At 36.6% G+C, this 22965-nt stretch overlaps 1 protein-coding gene across 4 annotated transcripts in view; it reads left to right on the top strand.

Moving 5' to 3' along the window:
* The window catches only part of LOC107693342 (regulation of nuclear pre-mRNA domain-containing protein 2-like), a 51116-nt gene extending 30054 nt beyond the window's left edge, over positions 1–21062 (top strand). The window contains exons 2-12 of one of the 4 annotated variants that reach the window (XM_016492676.1): positions 7220–7349; positions 7818–7951; positions 8143–8201; positions 8329–8455; positions 8563–8738; positions 9616–9970; positions 10101–10346; positions 10686–10871; positions 12566–14576; positions 18454–18541; positions 20807–21062. In XM_016492676.1, the coding sequence (XP_016348162.1) occupies positions 7220–7349; positions 7818–7951; positions 8143–8201; positions 8329–8455; positions 8563–8738; positions 9616–9970; positions 10101–10346; positions 10686–10871; positions 12566–14253 (3101 nt within the window). In that variant the 3' untranslated portion in view covers positions 14254–14576; positions 18454–18541; positions 20807–21062. Of the gene's footprint in view, positions 1–7219; positions 7350–7817; positions 7952–8142; positions 8202–8328; positions 8456–8562; positions 8739–9615; positions 9971–10100; positions 10347–10685; positions 10872–12565; positions 14577–14952; positions 15841–18410; positions 18542–20806 lie in introns of those variants that run through there. The other 3 variants (XM_016492677.1, XM_016492679.1, XM_016492678.1) reach the window with 3 other exon arrangements.
* Positions 21063–22965: the final 1903 nt, after the last annotated feature.

Here is a 22965-nt window from a genome sequence, read left to right as displayed (position 1 = left end):
CTGTAAAGTTGCAAAGACTAAAGTCTCAAATCCAAAGAGATATTCTTTATAAAAGTTAAGAGTCAGCCACGCCCTCCTAAAACGGCTCGTTCTAACACGCCCCCACGTGTCTACGTCACGATGTGGGAAGTTTTGCATAACGCCGCCTAAATGTTCACGCAAAGAAAGAAGGCGCAACTTTTATTCTCGCTGTAGTATTATTGCTGCTGCCGCCGCCATGTCGTTGAAGGCGCTGTGTGTTTCATTGTGATTGTCGGTTAGGAAAAATAACCGAAATGAACATCCCTAATTTTAATGTATTATATTATATTGTTATCATGATTATTAAATGCTGCTTTTTTATTTTTTACAGGACAATAGTATGTATTATTATAATATAAGATATATCTTTTAATGTGCAAAAAAATATATTTTTAATAATAAGTGCTGGGGGTGCGGCTTGTGGGCGTGGTCAGATTTTCCTGCTTTTTTGTCTCCAGCTGATCACATGCCTGAATGATGAAAAGCACAAGTAGAATAAATACTGTTAGAAATACAGGGCTTAAAGTTCTCCGACACCGTGCCGGATCTCCGGTGCTTTATTTGAGGCCAATTATTATTGCCTCATCGTTACTTTATATATAGTAATATTAAAGCCTGTTTTTCCACTTAGTTATATTTGTATTAGTAAAAAATATCAGATTACTCACTTGTCAAAATAATCAGTAGATTACTTGATTAGCAAAATAATCATTAGTTAAGCACTAGATTAGTTAAAACATTTCAAAATACAAGTAAATGACAAAAATATTTTGTCATTTAAATTTTTTTTAAAGTATTAAAACATTGTATCGTTCTAGTGAACCAAGTATCTGCATTTTGTCTCACCTTGTAAGCTAAGTGTATTGTCACACCCCTAGTGTCTATGAGCGTGATAAAGCTCATAATTTTCCAAGTGTATGATATAGCTTTCATTCTTCAGGTCAATCATAGATTCATGAAAAAAATCAGTTTGAATAAGGAAAGCGATAACTTTGCCATAGTATCCTTTCAAATGTTAAATTTGCCACAGTCATTGCATTCTTTGCATGTGCTGCACTTTATTTGTACCATTTTGTTTTATTAGTTTATTTATTAGAATTTGAAAGATAATAACAACATTGATTGATTAGTGAGATCTGATTTTAGTCCTTGAAAACCAAAAAAGTAGTACAAGTCCTTGAAAGTCCTGGAATTTTTATCTGTACGAACCCTGTTTAAGTTACCAGTTCTTGGACCATTTTAATGTTTTTGTTGTTGTTAATTGAACTGAACTGTAGTTTTCTGTAGTAAACTGATATATTTCCTATTTTATATTCATTTCCTAGTATTTAATTTACCATTATTTCTTTTGAACAAAACAATTTCAGAAATTTCATTTTTTAGATTGTAGGTCATCTTGGACATGTCAAGGACAAAGCTAACCAGCAAAACTTGATATCAAAAGCATCCTAAATGTTACATGTGTTTGCACCATATTGTAGTGAGTAACCTTTCTTGGTATTGCTGTTTCAAATATCCCACCATAATCTGTAGTCTGAGCCTGTCAAGGGCTAATGGCAATGGCAGATACGTTACTAGTTAGTTTCTTTTTTTGTTTGCCAAATAACCCTGTGTATGTGTCCGCCCCCGCAACCCCCAGAAAAAAGTTCAGGCTCAGGATTTTTTTTTTTGCTTTAACCCCTGGAAATAGCAAGATTAAAAATTGTCATTGTGTATAGCACATGTTGCTCTGCATGTCCTTCTGAAGGATCTCAGATGTGGAAACATGTGAAGTTAAACTGAAATTATCATCTAATGAGCTACTTGAACATATCAACATAGTTTATGCGCTGTATTATTTTGTGAATCTGTCACAGTACTAAGATTAAAAGTGGTCCTCTGGGAGATATGATTTGACTTTAAGGCTTCCACCACATTTATTACTAACCACTATAAACACGTAAACACTTAAGATTTAGGCTACATTCATGATTTATCAGGTGAAGTATTGCTGATGCACATGCACAATGTTATATTACTGATGGAGCGCCTGCAAAAGTGAGTCTTGTGGATGTAGAAGACTTGTAATGTGATGTTCTTCTTATATAACAACCCTCTACATTGCGAGTAAATCACTCGCATATGCGACTAAATCTTCACTCTGGGTGACTAAATGATGTCTAATATTAGCCAATGGCCAATAAATTATCAGATTTTACTCGCCAGTGTGTGAATTGGAGTCTAAGTATAAGTTTAGCACAGATTCATTTTCACATTTTCTTTGTTAATGTTAATGCATTAACTAAGGTTAACTAATGAGATCTTATTGTAAAGTGTTACCTATTCTTTATAATTCTTTTGCACTTTAATCTGTGTGAAATATTTTACTTTATACATTTGTTGTGTATTGCTTTATTGTATTTAAATGTTCAGTTCCTTTTTTTTATAAGAAAAAAGTTATTAAACCTATTATACTGTATTATGACAACACTTTTTTGCAACTAAATTTCAATATTGTGATAATACCACATACCGTGATAAAAGCATTAGCAATTAATCGCAACATGAAAATGTTATACTGTCATATGCCTACATATAGCTAGGGCTGGGCTATATAGCTAAAAAATGTGTCAACGATATAATGTTTCATATCGTTCGGTATCGATAATTATTGACATTTTTGATAACCTTTTTTTTAAAACAAAGAGCAATAGAAAAAAATGTTTCAATTTAACCACTGTATTTTAAATGAACCCTATTTATTGAGACAAACAAATATTTTTTGTTTTAACAGTCAAACAAAAAATTAAAATTAAACATCTTATTTCTAATGTTTTATATGCAGATTAGGAAACTTTTTTCTTGTTTCCCGAGGCCACAGGAGGGCTCAATGAGCAAAATAATGCAGCACATTAAATTGTCAACGCAAGGAAATAACTGTCTATAAAAAAAACGTGCATAACATCTAAATTAACTCATATAAAGCAAACATAATTTCGTAAATTGCATAAACAATTATGAACAAAACAGCATCATGTATTTATGCATTGCTTAATACAAAGAGCCGAATCGCCAATCACACAGATTGCCTTTAAAACATATGAGACGCAGTGAAAATGAATAAACGTCCACAAATTCATGACGTGTTTTCTAAAAGTTTAAACTGTTTTAACTTTGCATGGCTTTCTATACATCTCTTGTGTGACACGCGAGTGCAGCAGTCATATTTGTCCGTCTAAAAAATGCGCTGGCGTTCTGTGTGAATGGCTTGGTTTCGGTTTTCACCTAATCAAGATCTTCTCCGCATTGAGCTACTATATTTCTCTAATATTTTGAATGCATAACACAGCAGCGGCGCATCTCGTGGGCTAGAGTAGACTTAACAAAACATTAAAATGCAAAAACGTCACTTACATCATCTACTGATGACGCTCCCTGATGCACAAATAACATTCAAATGCAAATGTTTATTTTAAATTCGACTAATATTAATTTTTTTATTCACAATCTCCTCGTCACAGGCAGGCACAGCACTCAATTCAGCATGTTTGTGTTTGTGTGTGCTGTCTGCGTCACTCATAGCACGTGCCTATATCGAACATTTTTTCTATCGTTATCGAAGAAGGTGTACCGTTGATAAATATCGATACAGTTTTATCGCCCAGGCCTACATATAGCCTATTGCTTTTTGTTGTGGTGGAAATGATAGTGATAGAAGTCATACTGTAAATTTATTTCAAATAATATTACAGCTGTAACTTGTGTAAAAAGTAAATTTCACAGTTAATATTTAAATACTTTATTTATTTAATTAATTAATTATTTTTATAGAATATCGTAGATTTAATAATATAGTCTGGGTCTGAGACAAGGGTACAACCAGATATGTACATAAAAGTGATTTAAAACTATGCATAGGCATAGTAAAAACCAGTGGTGGACAGTAACGGAGTAGTTTTACTTCGTTACTGTACTTAAGTACATTTATCAAGTATCTGTACTGGAGTAGTTTTATTTTGAGTAACTTTTACTTTTACTTCACTAAATTCCAAAGCATAAGATCGTACTTTTTACTTCACTACATTTCATAAAACATATCGTTACTCCTTATAATACATCACGTGCTCCGACACGCAGAAGCGGTGTCTGATTCAAGAACGAACTGATTCTTTTCACTGAACCTTTTAAATCTGTTCACAAATTGCATCAAACGATTCATTCACGAATTAGAATGATCCGATTGCAGCTGTTCTCGAGTCGACAACTCACTGATTCATCAGGTACATCGCAGTGTAAGCTTCACAGTGAACATTACTACATCACTCTCGTCAACGTAGTCCATATCAACAACAAAAATATATCTTGACTTCATATAGTGGTTATTTTGGGAAAATCCCAGGTATTTTGAGCGGTAGGATTATAAAAAATGTGCTAATATAAAATTAAATTAAGTAGCCTATATAAAATTGCAAAATAAATCTATCTATCAGTACTTTTTTTACTTAAGTACATAAACAAATCGAGTACTTTTGTACTTTCACTCGAGTAAAATTGAAAAAGGAGTACTTTTACTGGAGTAATATTTTATTATACGTATCTGTACTTTTACTCAAGTACTTGATTTGTGTACTTCGTCCACCACTGGTAAAAAACTTTCCACAACAGTTTTAATGTGAATTTGATATGGCGAAAAAAGTTTGAGTTAAGTGTTGTTAACACCAATGACGATAACTATGATATTGATAAAGATATAGTTTTAAAAATGGTTTTAAATGTAAAAGAATAGCAAAATGTGCATCACAACTATTTCAATAGCTACACAGAGGAAAGCTATTATCAATTTTATTTTGTCAAAACATTGACAGCCAATCAGATTTCATCCTGTTTTAAAGAGCTCAAACATTTAAAGCAGCAGATGACATAACTGCAGCACACACTTATAATAAACAGAACATTATAGTGCATTGGTGTGGACGCTGATGTAGTTATCTTTACAGTTATTACACTTGGTGTGAATGGGCCTTTTGTCTTAATAATATAATAGAGTTTATAACATACAAAATACTAGCCCTAGGCCATAAAAGTACCTGTAGTTGAAGAAATACCTTGTTGATGTTTTGAAAGTAGATACATGATTTATTGAAAGTAGCCTACATACGTGATGGAATTTAAAGAGATTGCTGTAATTTGTGACATTTCCTCAAATTATTCAATGTTAGTTTGCGTGAATTTTAACAATTCATTATGGTTTGCCCGTTTTTTTTATAATATTAGATAGAGCCTGACTGATATGTTTTTTTTGGGGGCCGAAGCCGATACCGATATTAGGGAGTTAAAAAAAGACTGATACGATATATCGGCCGATATTCTTTATGTGTAGGCTATATTATAGTACAGTATAGTCAAATTGACTGGTACTGTATATAGAATACAGTATATAGCCTACATAAACAGAATATATATACATAAAACATTTTTGCAATGATAACTCCAATGTGGTGATCAAACACTTATAATGATGTGACAAACATAGGCCGATGTAATGGAGGCAGGGTATTTAACAATTTAACAGTAAACTTTATTATTCAAAATGAGTGACATCAGTGCACTTAACAGTTAACTTCACTTCACTTATTATAAATAACTTAAATACAACAAATAGAACAAAATATATATAACTTGAATTAAGAAATTAAACAAGGTAACTGTGTAGGGCAAGGAAGCTACTGACAAACCAACAGGGGCAGGTTTGTCAGTAGCTTCCTTGCCCTACACAGTTACCTTGTTTAATTTCTTAATTCAAGTTATATATATTTTGTTCTATTTGTTGTATTTAAGTTATTTATAATAAGTGAAGTGAAGTTAACTGTTAAGTGCACTGATGTCACTCATTTTGAATAATAAAGTTTACTGTTAAATTGTTAAATACCCTGCCTCCATTACATCGGCCTATGTTTGTCACATCATTATAAGTGTTTGATCACCACATTGGAGTTATATATATATATGTACTGACCTGTTTTTTATTTATTCATCAAAAATAAGACAAATTCCATGAAATTCCTCGTTATACAGTAAATTCCGTTTTTATGACTGGATTCCGCGATTCCATCCATGCTTTCTGCATCGCGGAAATCATAGGGCCCTACTAATGTAGCAAACGAATATGATAAGCTCATTGTGAGAGTAAAAGACGGGGACATTGTTGTTTATTTACTTAGCATTGAGTCTCTCCAACTAGGTGACAACGTAGCGTTAATTCACCATTTAACAGACTGAAGCCACCACCGCACTGCTGTCTATTGGACTGCAAAAAGATACTAACTTTTCAATCTGCTTCGTTACTGACTGTACTGACAAACTATGCTGACACACCGTGTCTGCGCCGCAACAGAACGCGACAAAGCGACCGTTGAAAATCATTGGAACTTTGTGTCAGCACGTCATAAATAGAACGAGGCATCAGTTTACTGCATCCAGTGTAGACCAGAGTCTGGTGTAGACAACATCACTGATTATAATGGGTTCTATTCTACACCGGGCGCGGAGCGACAAAATACAATAGAAATATTGTATTTTGTCACGCTGCGCGATGTGACCGATGTGATAAGCATGAGTTCTGGGCCGCGGCGCGGCCGGTACAAACACCAGCATTGACTGAGTGGCCGCGATCAGCTCTGGTGGCCGTAACACAGGCTTTAATGCGCCGCAGACGCGTGCCGTGATGCGCAGATCAGCTCTAGTCACTAACGTCACTGAATCTGCTGTTAGAAATAAACCATCCATTAATCATATCATCATGCAAAACTAAGAATTAGAATCATTGTAATGTGAAGACCAAATATAGGTGCGGGTGGGTGGCAGGCGGATAATCTGAAGCAGCGGACTCGGGTGAAGTTTGAGCTCATCCGTGCATCTCTACACTACACTGACCTGGCTTGCCAGTAGCAAACAATGGAGCGTGCTCTGCTGGACAAACTAAGTAATTACACCATTCAGAAGCATTTAATCTGCGTTATATGTTCTGTAAAAAAAAAATCCATATCAGCAGCATATTCGCAGATACATATATTGGCAACAGGCTCATATCGGCCGATAATATCGGCTAAACGATATATCGGTCGGGCTCTAATATTAGACAAAGGTCATTCCATTGTAAGTGGGCCATTAAACAGATTGTTTTATGATGAAGTTAAACTTTTCTTTATTCTTTTCCCAGCGGATGCGCCACACAGGCTTAATCTCTTCTACCTGGTGAATGATGTCATTCAGAACTGTAAAAGGAAAAATGCCATAGTCTACCGCACCACCTTTACTGATGTGCTGCCAGAAGCTATGAAGCTCATCAGGTGAGTCTGCTTTCATCAATGAACCTAACCAGATTGTTCTCAAGATCAAGAAATATCTTCTCTGCCTATAGACCACAACAGTGTCATTTATGTGTCATAATACTAAATCCTTTTTTTTTATTAAATAAGTTTTGTTTTTGGGACATTTTTGGATTTTGACAATTTAGTTTAATTATTGAATAATTGACAGACAAATCAAACTGTATTTAAGTTATGAATTATATCCAGTGTTCGCCTATATTTTAGTTTTTTAAATAAATAAATCATGGTTGAGTGTAGATGTAAAATGTAAGAAAGTATGTTTCTACAAAGGCATCAGTGACTAAAAAACTGCTTTCGGGTGATGCTGCATTCAATGCACTAGTAATGAGTGCTTCTAACTAAGTATGCATTAATGTGACATTGTGTGCAAATTATTTTCTAAAATGAATTTACATTATGAATCTTTGTAAATATGATTTCCTGTAGTGCCACAAAGGATTCTAAGGTGAACAAGGCAGTGGTGAGGATACTGTCCATTTGGGAGGAGAGAAGTGTCTATTCAGAGGAGTTCATCAGTCAGCTGAGGAATGGTTTGGTTCAGAAAGAAGAACCAGTGAAAGGTCTGAATTAATAACTAAGGATGCATCATCTTAATGTTGCTCTTGAGAGTATTTTATAGGCTTGTCAGTGTGTTTTTAAGTTTAACATTAAAAGTGTTAATGTATTGTAACAGTGGTTTAGACTTGAACATATTTTTGAAATTCTTATAATAAAGTAATGATTTTTCTTTTTAAATGTTCCTTAATTTTAGTTTCAGCTCCAGTCAGCTCCAAATCTGCCCTGAAATCCAAGATTGTTGCTGAGTTTGTGGTAAATAATCATTATTCACACTGGACTTGAATGGCTCTTTGGACCCCTTTTTTTGGGGAATTTGAAAATGGCTATACTTTTCATTTATACAACTTCTTACCTACTTTTTTGTTTTTTTGCCTGTCAGCCCTCAGCATTTATTGAGCATCTGTCCAAGTACAGGAAGTCCATGGATGAGATTGAGCTCAAAGAGAAACAGTTAGCTGCAATGAGAGTGGATGTGTGCAGCACAGAGGCTCTGAAGAAACTGAAAGGTCAGTAAACAGTGGCCTTTTATGATTCTAAACGGATATGCATTCATCAATAACTCAATATTTTTCTAATTTTTGTGTGTTTGTTCTTTCTGCATCCCATACTTTAGACAAGGCAGGAGGTAAAAGGTTTTCTAAAGACTTTGAAGATGGGAGTGCAAAGCTTCAGGAGTTTGTTTCCTTTCTGGATGGAGAGGTCAAAAAAGGCCCTTCATTGATAGAAGCTCTGGAGAATGCAGATATATTTTATGAGATGCAATATAAAGAGGTCAAGATTGTGGCTAAAGTGAGTATTGCAGTTTAATGTGATGCTATTGTTGGTGTAATTTGAAATGATATTATAAACATACATTAGCTACAATCCTGTACAAATTTACAGTGTGATTTGCAGTATTTGATGCAGAAATATTATTAAATTCATGAATTCTCCACACTGGGAGACTAAAATGAATGTAAAGATAAAGAACCATCCGGTCATTTCAAATGAAATAGCGGAGTATAAAATAAGTAAAATGTTGTTTTATTTATATTTCCAAAAAGCACTTTATGAAATCGAATTATTTCCGTTTGCTTCAACAAGAGCTCTTAATCTCTCCTCACTCACAGCAGCCTCAGGCCTTCCAGCACACTCATTATTTCAATGCACATATACATTTATATTTGAAAGTCCTTTCAGAAGTAATGACCAAATGCTCATTTAATGCTTTTAGTGGTTTCAGCTGCATTGTGCCGCAATTGAATTTGTACAAAAATAAAGACATCCAGACCATTGTTTAGCAAAATGTCCTTGTTTTATTTAGTCTAGCTGTGACAGCCATATTTGGCCATTTCATAAAAATATTAGCCTTTTCATTGGTTTTGTAAGGTTGAAGGTTTAAAAAAAAAAGATAATAGACTATATGTAAGTATACGTAAAACTTGTCTTAAATATATATTTATATATATATATTAGACTTATGTCCATATATATATATATATATATATATATATATATATATAAAAGAATAAAATGAAAAAATCTTACTGACTGCAAACTTTTGAACTGTAATGTATGTTCGTATGGTTCAACCCCAAAAACAAAGCATTTGTTAATATGCCAATTTTGGAACTATGACTATTTTATTGGAACTAATAGTGGAACTCTCTAAATCCTGCCTCTCCAGGCCTACGAGACATTTGCAAACCGGGTGTCGCACCTTAAGCGCAAGCTTGATGCACTGAAGAATATGTTGCCTGATCCAGATGACTCCCCCATTCCCTCCCCGATTGAAGATGCTCCCTCACCCACGGGCTCTGAGTCACCTTTCAATGCTCTGGAAAGGATTGGTACCCCAGACCCAGAGCTGGATGGGCAAGCAATGGAGGAGGACCTCATTGCTTTGGCTGATGCTCCCAGCCCTCTCTCATCTGTCGGGGGTTCCTCACCACCAAGTGCCCCTTTGGGAGACAAAGACAATCGTGACATAGAGGACATGGACCTCTCGGATGTAGAGGAGATGGAAACACCTGCCATCATAGGTACCATATGACCTTTACTAAGTTTTTTGATATTCGGTATGTTTCTCATTTAATAGAAACTATTGTTAAGCTGTTAGGATGCAGTGTTTTCTCTTTTTATTATTTCCTTCATTTTGTTTTCTCCTTACAGTTCAGGAACATGTGGCCTCTGCTGTTGTGTCCAAACAGTCCACTGTCACAGAATCCTTACCAACAAATGAAGGCACACAAACAAAGCAGATCTCAACCCCAGCAGTGACTGTTCCCTCAGCAGTAACAACAACAACAACCACCACCACACCAACCACACCATCACTGCCAGTGAACCTTGCTGGTGTTGACCTAGGCAAGATCAGCTCCATCCTCAGCACAATCACAAATGTTATGAAGAACTCAGGTGAGATGCTGAAATTTGATTTGTACAGCATGCCATGCACAGGTTAAATTATCTTATTAAATATGCATACTGGTCAATGCCTTGGCCTAGTGGTAAGCTATGGTGCTTATTTGAGAGATGCATGTTTGAATGTGGCCTGTGTTGTGTCTGCTCCTATTCCCCTACTAATTTTCTTGTCTACAGCTCCACTATTTGTTAATTAAAAAGTAGAAAAATTAAAAGTAAAATAATTTTGGAAATTGTATTTGGAGAACTGCTTGATAGTATGAAAAGTGAAATGTTAAAAATGTGTATTTGTAGGTTACATCATGCATTCAAACATTGCTTCTGCCTTTGCAGCTGTTGGAGTTAGTCCTGTATCTCGGTCTTCCCCAAGTGTACCTTCTACTCCAAGCTCAACTCAAAAGACTCCCACTACTGCCCCTACAGCCAACCCACTGGCCAGCATCCTTTCTAGGGTGGACATCAACCCCAACACTCTGCTCAGTGCTCTATCCAAAACACAAACCCATGGGGGTTTTCAGGGTGAGAAATGGAAAAGAAAAATTATTTGAGTTGGGATATGAAATTTGTGAACACAGTAGTTCAAGATGTTTTAAGTCAACATGAAATCAAAATTAACCCTATTTTTGTTTTAATACGTTTGCAGTCTCACTGTGTGTGATTTCATCAGTGTATGTTATTCAGAAGAAAAAGTTTGATGTAATCCTTCATCAAAATGTAATAACTTGCTCCACCTTTGAAACAGCTTCCTTCACTGACTATATCACCTAGGTCATTAATGTTAACCCAAAAGCCAAAAAGCTTAAACGCACAATATGTAATTTTTCGCCGCTAGAGGGCACGCGCCCTCTATTTATTTATTCAAAATAAACAAAGAAACAAAGGCGTAGTTTGATGACGCCGTGACTGAGTGTGGAATCATGGGAGTTATCGTCTTCATCCCCACAGCCGATGCAATCCGACTGGACTCGGGCAGAAATCATGTTCATAAAGCAGCGGAGCTTTTATTAGTCGACAGTCGACCGCTTCCGCTCCTTCCGGTCGTGCGTATGTGGGGGAAAAAAGCAGCGCTGTTTCTAGATACTTTGAAAGTTCTGTTATAATGCTACTCTGTGCGGTCGTCACCTGTCTAATAAAACGCATAACATATTAAAGCGTCTTTGGTGTTTCCATGTTTTCTACAAAACAAAACCGGAAATCGAGGGGCTATGACGTCATTGGCAGGCGACACAATGACACTATGGACACGGTCCGTGTCACTAGTTAAAATTGCTTATTTCTCTGGATTTAAACATTCTTCGAAACATTTGGGATAATGTAAGTACACAAGTCAGCAAAATATATAACACTGTTCTAGTAGTTTTTGGATATTGTAATAAAAAAAATCTTATATATTGTGCCTTTAATAAGATTTAAATGACAAATTAAATTATGTTTGAAGCTTTTGTTTTAAGTAATGTGGGTTTTTTAAAGCTTAAAAGTTGGTGCCAGGCAGGCATTGATTTAGGAGCATTTGCCTCCACAGTCAAATGTGAACTCACATTCAGGTGTGTCTTCATTCTGGTTCTCTTACCCACAATTCCTGATGGATGCAGTCCACCCTACTTGTTAAATATAATGTTTCACTTGAAAATGCATCACAATATGTAAGTTAAATGAGTTGAGAATTTAATTTCATGTTGACCTAAAACATTATACATATTTTGCCTAGTTGTGGAAGCAACAGCAGATGATATTAGAAAAGACTTAAAAGGGCCAGATTTACTAAACAGGGAAAATTAGTGTGAGAATGCAATCCCATAAAAGCGGCAATGAAATTTACCAAGAGCAGCATAAATTAGTGTAGGGTCGCAAACAAGCAAAGCTGATGATAATCAGGTATGGGTAATCTACTGTACCAGTAAACTGAATACCGCAAACCTTGGTAAATCACATTGGTCAATTAATTTAAATATTCTCCTCCCATAAATTTTGTGTCTGAAATGGAAGCTTTTACAACTGCATATGCAATAAAGCCATGCCTTTTCATCAATAATTCCTTTAGTAAATTCTGGCAGTAGTTTTTAATGCCAAAAGAGGGTTTGCGCTGGTACAAGCTGTTAGTAGTCTGGCCCTTAGTATGAGTTTTTCAGAAAATGTGTTGTGTATTTAAGTCAATCTGCTGACCCATGCGTCCCTACCCCTATCTTTCTCTTTCTATAATTTTTTTCCCACAGGTCTGTCCTCTTTGCTAAACAACCCGGCTGCAAAGGCCACCACAATTTCAAATTCTGAAAAGCAATCCCTAACCACACCTATTACAGCAGAGACTCATACATCTCCTACAGTCTTACCTACTCCATCTAGTCTCCCACTGGCTAGGGATCCCACCTCTCAAGGATGTGTGGCTCCTACGCCCATGCAGTCCAATATGGCGAATGAGAAGGGCTCTTCTCTCAACTCTACCTTGGACTCCAAGATTGATAACTTCCTCCAAGGTCACCCAGGACTGAAAGGCTTTAATTTGGGCTTTCCATCTGTTCTGACATGGCCTAAAGGAGCTGTTGATAGCCCTTCAGCAAGTGCAGAAAACCTTGGTGGAACCCCTGTAAGGGATGAAGCTGGTTCTACACCAACGCAAGATGAAATTATGGATGTTCCTCAATCAGAGCTGTTCCCGTATCAGCAGGGACAAATGATGTCTAATTCTACAGCTTTGGATGCTAAATCAACGCGTCCACTTCCATCTTGGCAGGAACAAAATGCTCAGGCCGATCCACAAGCTCATACGGACATGCACCAGAAGACTGCACCAAAAAAAGACTTCCAAAAGTCTGTGCCCTCTCTTGCTGAGGCAGAAGCTATGCGGCATCAACGCATCGAAGCAATGCGTTCCTCTTCTTTGTCCAGCAACCAGCAACCTTTGAGAGACAGTGTAGAAGCCACCGAGAGATCAGGTGTGATGCTTCAAGAGCCGAGACAAAACCCCTTAATTCGTGATGTGGGACCAAATTCTAAAATGGTGGAAGGTAGCTATGCATATCGAGATGATCAAGAGAAGCAAGTATCGGCCAGCTCTGATGCATACGGTGCAGAGCCATACCTTGCCAAAGAACCAAGACAGGATCTTGCTGCACCTAACTTCTTCACAACACCTCTGCCACCGATCCCAAAGCTTCCTCCTCCTCCACAAGACTTCATGCATCCAGCATCTTCGAGAGCAAGTGGTCCTCGTCCCACCAGAGATTTGCAGGAACCTTTCGGGGAAGCAGAAAGAGGTGGTGTTGATGGATCGCATGCCCCAGCAAACTCTGATTATGAACACTTGTCTCATGAGGTTCCAAACAAGGAGCCTTTCCATCCACATGGGGATGGGGCCTCTCACTCTGCTCATGCACTGCACCTTGCTCCTAAAATCCCACCGAATGGTCCAGTGGACTACAACCACCGACATCCACCAAGAGTACCTCTGCAGCGCCCTCCAAGTGTACCCCATCACCACATTGGGTCTCCTCCTTCAGTAAGGAGTTACCATGAAGCCTCAAGTCCTCCTCGACCTTTACCTGAAGATCCATACTTTGACCCATACTATGAACAACCACCACGTAGCCCCTCTCCCCCTCATTACGACATGCACCCGATTTCACCTCATGCACAAGAGCATTATACTGAAGAAATCCCACCTCACTACCCAGAGTGCAGGGTTCCTCCTCACTTGGAACACAGGCATCCACCACCACACCATGTTCGTCCACCTCACCCTGGGCACTATCAAGCTCCTAGGCCCCTTCGTAGGCCACCACCGGTCCATCATGAGCCACCCTTTCCAAGGGGCAAGCGACCTGGCCCACCGTTTGGTGGACCTCCCAGATTCAGGGGCCCCTTTTATCCCCCTAAAAGACCCTTCTTGCCTCCGCATTACTGAAGTGTGTCTTTGCTCAGGTGTTTAGTGCATGTCACAGTGAGCAGGTAAAGACGTCCAAGTGCAGTTGGGTTATCAGCAAGACAAAGATTGCTGTGGACAATGACATGAAGGGGATGGTGTTGAACACCTTTGCAAGATCACAGTAGAGAAGTGCAAATTTATTCAAGTAATCGGGCATGGAATCAGATCGCCAAAAACTCTTGAGCAAGATGTGCTCTTTTCCAACAAGAAGTCAAGGAGCACTGGAGCAGAGAAATGGAAAGAATATCTGGCAAGGAATGCTGGGGGAATGAGATGGAATCTGAAGGCAGACAAAACAAGAGGTGGTTATTCTATTTCATTTCATTAATTCTTCTTTAATTTCTATAGTTTTTGTGTCTAGTTCTATAAAAAAATCAAATTGAAAGGTTAATGTTCTTTCCCTTAGTTGGAATTTGTGTGCATGTATCTCACGCATATGTTTGGGAAAGAACTCAATGGTTTTTTGGATCAACATTTAACTAAGTTTGATATGTAATATTTTTTTACTTTCGAAGTTAAGTTCTACTGATGATCAAGCTATATTGTTATGCAAAGCTGGTAGTTTTGATCTTATTTTGTACATGTAATTAAATGTACCCTAACAGGTAGTTAAACTTCATTATCGTCTTTAATGGACAAACAGCAGTGTAGAGAAAAAGTAATCTTTACAATTTTGAGGTAAGGTCCTGAGGTGTACAGAGACGAGCCGTTTTTGCCAACAATGGCAGAAGATGCAGAAGAAACGAAGTTGTCGGGCAGAATCATCATGGCCTCCCTCAGTTCCTTGAGGCTTTTACTGTACTGACATTAATAAAGATGTGTTTGGAAAAAACCACTGTGCCGGAGTGCAGTCTCAACCATGATGTCTTTGAGTCTTTTCATCTTAGTTGCTTCAGTGATTGTTTTTTTTTGCTTTTCACAGTTTCGCGAACACCTTTCATTCATCAATAAAATACGATCAACATTATACGCAGAGGTTTTATTGTAGCTAAATGGCTGGAACTCATGTCGACTGTTTATGACTGAGATTTGTCCTACACCGTGTTCTAGAACCAAAACCAGAGGCTTTTAAGCACATTTAATGTAATTCTCAATTAATTAGTGTTTGAATGGGTAAATGTAGGCCATTTGTATTATAGAAACTTAAACTATGTAACTGCAAACTGTACAAAGCATAGCATGAGTTATCAGAATTTAAGTGTATACAGTCAATTCAAGTCAAATTTTCAAATCCACACTACAGCTCTACTTCGGGTTTTCTGTTACCTGCTTAGTGATCCTGGACTTAACATTTCTAAGTCCTCATTCTCTTACATACTAGTCTGGTTTGCGATGAATATTTGTTTCAAAATTACCCATGTTCATCTCACTTTAGGCTAATATTTGCACAATTTTACTGTTTGAAATTTAAATTTATATGCAGACACGGTTAGATTAAGATGCAAGTTTTTTTGTCTGATCAAATAAGGACTTTATCAAGAGATGACTGGTCACTTCAGTTGTGTGGCAAATGTTGCATCACGCTGTTGCATCGTTCTCTGAAATAAATGTAGCATAAAAGACAAGGAATTATGTTTCTCTGAATTAAATGTAGCATATAAGACTAGGAATTTGCACAGTAACTCTTGCCTCTAAAATTAAGGCCCAGCATGGTTCCACTTAATTTAGTGTCACTCATGCTCGAGAATCAGCTGTGGCTGATTACATTAGGCACAGATGGATGTTTATCAAGTCAACTCCTTGAATCAGAACAGGGTTACAACTCCATAAGGGTTTTCCCCCCTTCTTGATTAACACAACATTTATAAAGTGTAAAGTCAAAAGAGAAATCCTTCTGCCTTCAATTCGGTTGCATTTAGATGTTTGCTGGCTAATAGGCAGGATTTTCAAACATAGTATCAAAAAAAAGCACAAAAGTAAAACCTTATGGGACATTTTGAAACTGGGTTTTCCCTCGGTATATAGATCTTTTGTGCTTCAACTTTCTTTCCTTAAAGAGACAAGGAAGCAAAGGCTTAAATTAGATGGCTAATTTACTGTAAAACATGAAATACAGAAAAACTAGCTAAAAACCAAATCAATGCTGCTTGATAAATTAAGTTGTCCTTTATAGTTGTCATAAATATGTATTGCTTATGTTAAACTGCTTAAAATCATGAAATTAGCATTAAATTGCGAAAAGGCCCATTATAGCTAAACCGTTCAGAAACTGCATTAAACTTTCACATCCTCATTAAATCTAGCCCATGCATTTTCCTGTTCGTTTCAGAGAAAGTTTAATTTTCTTACGAAAAGAACGTTCTCAAGGCAAGAAAACATCTGGTGTCGAGCCAACTTTAAAGGGAACATTTTCCCATCATTTACTCTCTCATGTTGTTCCAAACCGGTATGAGTTTTCTTCTTCTGTTGAACATTAAAGAAGATATTTTGAAGAATGTGGGTAACCAAATGCTGTTAGCCATTGGCTTACCTAATGTTTTTTTTCCTCTGTGCTATGGAAGTCAATGGCTATCAGCAACTGTTTGGTTACCCACATTTTTCAAAATATCTTCTCGTGTTCAACATAAGAAAGAAGATCATACAGGTTTGGAATGACTTAAGGGTGAGTAAATGATGGATGAACTATATCTTTAAGTTCTTCATAGTTTCACACCAGCGGTTTTCAAACTCTCTTTTGCCCTCTGAGATGTAACCTTCAGTAACACACCTGCTTTAGAGGTGTCGTACGGTTGACCTCCTCCTCTCTGTCTCTCATGGACAAAAGCAGATGTGCATGAAGAGATGGGTTTTGAATTACATGTAGAAATTGCTATCAGTAAAACATAACCTAAATTCTTGAACTGATCTCAAGGTCATTAATAGTTGCCAGCTATACATGTCTGGAGATTTGGTGGGACTAGGAGTAATTAACAAACACCTAAATCACGTTTTTGGAAATGAAAGTAATACTGAGCTTTAAATTAAACGAATCCACTGGTATTGTTCATGTTTGCAGACCTGCTGTGTACGCAAATAGACGTGATAATGGTAAATAAAGTTATTGCATATTCCTTAATGGTTTTAAATGACATACACAAATCCTGAAATGCCAGAGCTCAGCATTGCATCATCATTCAGAACCAAAACCAGTCACCTCTTTCATATGGATATGCAAAGTTGTTTGAATTTCTAACGTATTGTTAAAATATAACGAGTTAACTGTCAAGCGCTCCAATATGTTAGAAAGTCAAAACAACTGTCAATCGTCGTGTGCTTAAATGTTTCAGTAAGACCGATTATGATACCTACTCCGATTTTTTGCAAGGAAAAATATATAGATAAATAATCAAATGTATAAAATATTTTGTCGCAAAAAACCCCTTCAAGTTCCTGAACAGGAAAATAAGATCTAACCCATTAAACTGTTATTATTATTATTTTATTGTTTGTAATATGCAATTATAAGATGAAACGCCGTGTCATTATAACACATTATTACTTTTTAATTAATAGATAATATAAGTAGTCTAGAGTCATGGTTTTTAATCATAGTAGATCTAAATATCAAAATAATTCATTTTGCTGCTAATTCTACACCTTTTAAACTGCACAGCCAGCACCGAAGATGACGTTTACCAGTGATCTTCTGAAGTTCATCAGCTCTCTCGTGCATTTATTTGACTTGACATAGACTACCTTTTTTAAATAGTAGTGAGGGCCACGCCCCCAAACGCGAAGAGCGCGTGCACGGTTCATAAAAGTGGAACGTTTTCATGCAACACTTTCCACAGAAGCATGTGCTGCGTGGGACGCCAACCATCAAATTATCCGCCCTCGGCATACACAGGTCATACACTAGAAATTATCTCGGTATCAAAATATTAAAATAAACACTTTGCTCAAGTAACCAATGTTTTTGTTGTACTTTGCATTTCATAGAATTTTTAATAAAATGTTTTCTCTTCTGACAAATCTATATATAACAGTAAAAACCTGTTTACTGTAAGTTACCTCACTGGTGTATAATATATATATATATATATATATATATATATATATATATATATTAAAAGCATGACCTTATCAATTAATGCTTTATCTTTTTTCTCTCCCCTCCCCCTTCTGTCACGTTTGTGTTGTTTTAACCCAATCAACAGTTTGTTTTATTTTTCTCCCTCTGTCCATCCTCAATGTATGCAGATCTTCTGGTGAGGACTTTCTCTGCCCAGCAACAGAGTGCTTGAGGGGACATCCAATGCCCTTGTATCCCATCCGCTTGCAAATCAAGGTAAGCAGTTGCACAAAGCACACTCAGCATGTGTTAATTATACATTCATTTTTGCAAGAAATGTAAATTATATCAGACTGTAAGTTCATGGCAAAGCTAGGCACTCCGAAGTCAGTGGTTCATTTTCTGTGGTAAAATGCACAAACTATTGCATATTGTCTTATGCAACGGACAGAATATAATAGTAGTCTTAAACTTGTAATGTTTAAAAATATTGTAACGGAGGGAGGTTAACTGGATAATGTGCACATCATGGTTAAACCTTTTATTCTCCTCAAATTGTTTGAGGCCTTCAGGACAAATGCAATACACAGTGTAAAGTTAGAGCTCTACCTCCCTCTTCAGGTACAAACTGATGTTAATAAGCTGGTACTTTATTGCTATAGGCAATTATTACAGGTCTCCTGGGTTCGCTTGCTCTCTTGTTAGAGGTATTTATTGTGGTTTTTGTTGTTCTTGTAATGAATATGTAGACAATATTGTGCCTACATATTATAAGACAAAGGAAAAATGTAAATTATTTTTGTTTAATAGATGAGTATGACCGTATAGGCCTAGCGTATTGTCTAACCCAGAACTGACAAATTGGGTTATTGCTCAAAAGAGTGCACAAGATAAAGGTCAGGGACAGGGTATATCAGTAGTGTGACCTTTATGCCAGTTCACTTGAAGCAAGGTGGATGCAGCTGATACAATATCACATTTCATACCTCACAAAGATGTGAAGGCCTTGGGTCGCTTTATATGAATATACATGTATAAAATATAAAAGAAGCTACTCACAAATAATGAAAGTAGTTTGTTTATCATCTGGATTTCTTGGCCCTTGTTCAAAAAGCATGTTGAGCATCTGGGAGCTTACATTGAATTGATCCTTAATAAAAGGATAATAATAATTGACACTGACTTTGACCACTGACAAGCTCTCAATGCTTACAAATAGGCAATACTGAAATAACCAGCAGATGTCGTCGTTAATTCATCTGTCTGGTATAACCAGTTGAGTCATCTGTGATTTTAAGTGCGTGCTCTTGCGTACGTGAATGAATCGTGCTTTGGGTCATGTTAAATAGTTTTTGTTGTTGTTCTTAAGTGAGGTTATCAGAAAGATTTCTGATCTTGAAAATTTAATATGAATTTGGGGTCACGGGTAAAAACAGCATTGGCGGATTTAGGGGCTCGAGATGGTTGCCAATCCCAGTAAATGAACACAAGTAGCCTAGTCGTTAATTTAGTTTACCCTACAAGCCAGACAACAACAACAACAACAAAAATAGGTTACTGCCCATTTAACAATTACAAATCAACTTGATGTCTCGGCGGATGTAAATCGAGCGCACGGTTTGTGATGTGATCTATAATCTCCTAAAGGTTAATTTTATTTGATTTTATTTAGTCAGTAATAGAGAATGAATTAAAGTGAATTCCCTGTCAGATCGCGCACTAAGATGGCGAAATTGCTCGACCACATAGCGAGGACATCACGTAGTTTACGTGGGCGTTAATTTGCGAGAAAACATGATTTGGCTCAATGTAGTTTCAGCACCGTGGTCAGAGCTTGACGAGAACAAAAGGCGGATTAGCGTCCTTGATATCAGGGACCGTCCAAATGTTACATGCAACCCTAAAAAACGAACACTCAAATAAAGCAGTAGCGAACCGTAACCCGATTTATCTAAAGTACGTTTCCTTTAAGTAAAACGTGTTAATTTGTTTGTGTTCAACAGTAAAATAAATCTTGGCATATTTTATGTTTGTTATGGATCATGGCTCTTCATGAAGGAACGTGTGATATTATTATTCATATAGCCTAATTATTAATCATTCTACATATGATTATTCCATCCTCCTTTTTCTTTTTTCCGTTTATGTTCGCTTAAATTTTTTGCATACATATGGAAAATTTATTGATCTTATTTTTGTCAAACTTGTTTCCCTTGTACAACTCATTCTTAAAACAAAAAAAAACATGAATCATACCGTAATTATAGTACTGTACCCTATTCAGTTTAGCTATGATGATCTGCAGTAGTTGGGAGAATAATACAATTATATAAGAATTATAAAACAAATTGTATCCTTTATTATATATAAAGTTGCTATTACAAGATTTCGAGTCACATTTGAGTCAGATGTGAGCTATGCATTATGAGAACTAAAATAATTGCAAAACATTTTGCATGATATTTTGTGCAGATGCTAAATTGAGATATAAAGGCGTTATTAGGAGAAAAACATGACTAGATTTTCTTTTTACCTCCATAGTATTACAGTGATATGAAAGGGACAGCTGTTTCTATGTGACAGCACCCAATGGTTTTGCGGCTACGCTCTGAGATGAAAATATAGACGCTCCCTTAAGCCGAGTAAACGTCACGGTTTCCACACCCCGAGGGAGGACGGGAGATGGACAGGAGGGGGACACCGGCTTTCGACGTCAAAAGCTACGGGTTATACGGAGTGTCAACACTGTGAATATAGGCTACAGCATTACCGTGCGCCTTCTTTACAGTCTCTGCATTAAAACGTGAGTGAAATGTACATTTTATTTGCATTTATACTTGTTTTGATTCATGCATGTATTCTAGTCAACAGGAGATATCCGAGAGGGCACAGAGAGACAAAAACCAAGACGATTCAAGGGTGACCGATGCACGGATTTAGTTAAATGTACATTGGCTGGCGTTAGAGCCACCCGCTCTCCATCAGCTCTCTTTATCTGTGCACGTAGAATATCAGACCATGTTCTACAACCAGGCAGAAAGACAGCAAATAAACAAACATCCCCTTGGGATTAACAAAAGAGAGAGAGGGAAGGAAACGAGAGCGAATTTCGCCTTTGCACAAACACCAGAGAGCTCGTAATATTTGAATGAACTTCTTTTAGTCCCTTTTGATTTAAAGGCGTGAAGTTGCATGTTTTTGTTCTCTATCATGTATGTGCGTATGTGCAGTTGGTGTCGTGACAAAGAGCCACATACGCCTGAGCCTCCAGTGTGGATTAAACAAAGAAGCTATGGGGATATCCGTCAATATTTATGCATTTCATTTTATTGCATTCACTTTTAATATGCTCTCTTGCCAGAGCTCGTAACACAAGCATCTTTGTTGTACTATAGCATTTTAATCTCTTAAAATTAGAGATTGACTGATCACTCGTATTACATTGTGTTTTCATTGACACTTTATTGTATCTTAAATTATTAATATTTAAATGATGTAATGCATTCGTTCAAACAGATCTTTAGTGTATATTCAAATAGCTAAAAATGTTCATTTTTGAATATATATAGCTACTGCAAATCTGCAAAGCATTGTATGATTTTGTAATGTCAAACAGCAAGCCAGCACTTTATTATAATCCTCATTATCCTCCATGCATTTAATTCAGCTCCAACTTAAACGTACGACTCTATTCAAACTTTGTTTGGCAGATAATTTTTAATATAGGGCTGCTATCTGTTAACGTTATACTTTTAAAGAAATGTATATGATCTTCCATTGTGTGAGAATTGTTTGCCATTCAAAATCGACCGTCTTGGAAGATATTGAGATTCTGGCAAGCTGAATGGCGATTGGAGGTCTTTCTTGTATTTATTTGCATATTGAATTGCGATTGGTCTATCTTTCTTACATCTAATTAAGTATGCCTTCAGATTGTGGAACAGATCATTTTGATTCTCAGTAGCAAAGGGGGTTCAGAAAGTCAAAGAAAAGAAGTTTGAGGGCCTTAAAATGTTTTACATTTAAGAACAAATTTAGTAGGTTTTAGCTGGTTTTAAAACGCTCACGAACAGAAATGACTTGAGTTTGAGGAGGTAACCATAGCAACAGCTCGAGCACATAATCGTTATCATATTTTACATTAACAAAACTTAACCCTCTGGTGCTCCTCATTTGGGAGTCACGGAGTGGTCTTCACGGTCAAAAGTGACCGGACACCTGAAATTTACTTTTTTTTCACCCAGTAAAATCAATGTAATATATTTTTGTTCAATAATATTTTTTATTTTGTATTTTGAGATAATTTCATGGCACTGACTAATATTTATGCAATAATTATGATGCCCATTGAAAATAATACACATTTAAAAAAATATATATTTTTATATTACTTTTCAATGAATGCAGTATTTCAAGTTAAAATAGAGTCAATGCCTTTAAAATCCCATTTTTGAAGCCAGATTAGTGCCATCTGGTGGGAGTAAAATAAGAAAAACGTCTGCAATTCCATGGTTTAGTCCATAGATTTCTATATAGCTCTATATAAAAGGCCTATAAATTCTCGGAGTGAGTGTGTCTGTTTTGCACTCTTGATGTTTTAGAGTGTAACCCCTTCCTTGCTGTCCACTTTTTTTTTTTACTGCATTGTAGTTGAATTAATGCATTTATTTTACATATTTGCTGTGTTAGAGTCACACCAA

Source organism: Sinocyclocheilus anshuiensis, unplaced genomic scaffold (assembly GCF_001515605.1).
Source record: "Sinocyclocheilus anshuiensis isolate Anshui unplaced genomic scaffold, SAMN03320099.WGS_v1.1 scaffold566, whole genome shotgun sequence".
In the NCBI taxonomy this organism is placed as follows: Eukaryota; Metazoa; Chordata; class Actinopteri; order Cypriniformes; family Cyprinidae; genus Sinocyclocheilus; species Sinocyclocheilus anshuiensis.
The sequence above is the reverse complement of the archived record's forward strand: the minus strand, read 5'-3'. Positions and strand labels throughout refer to the sequence as shown.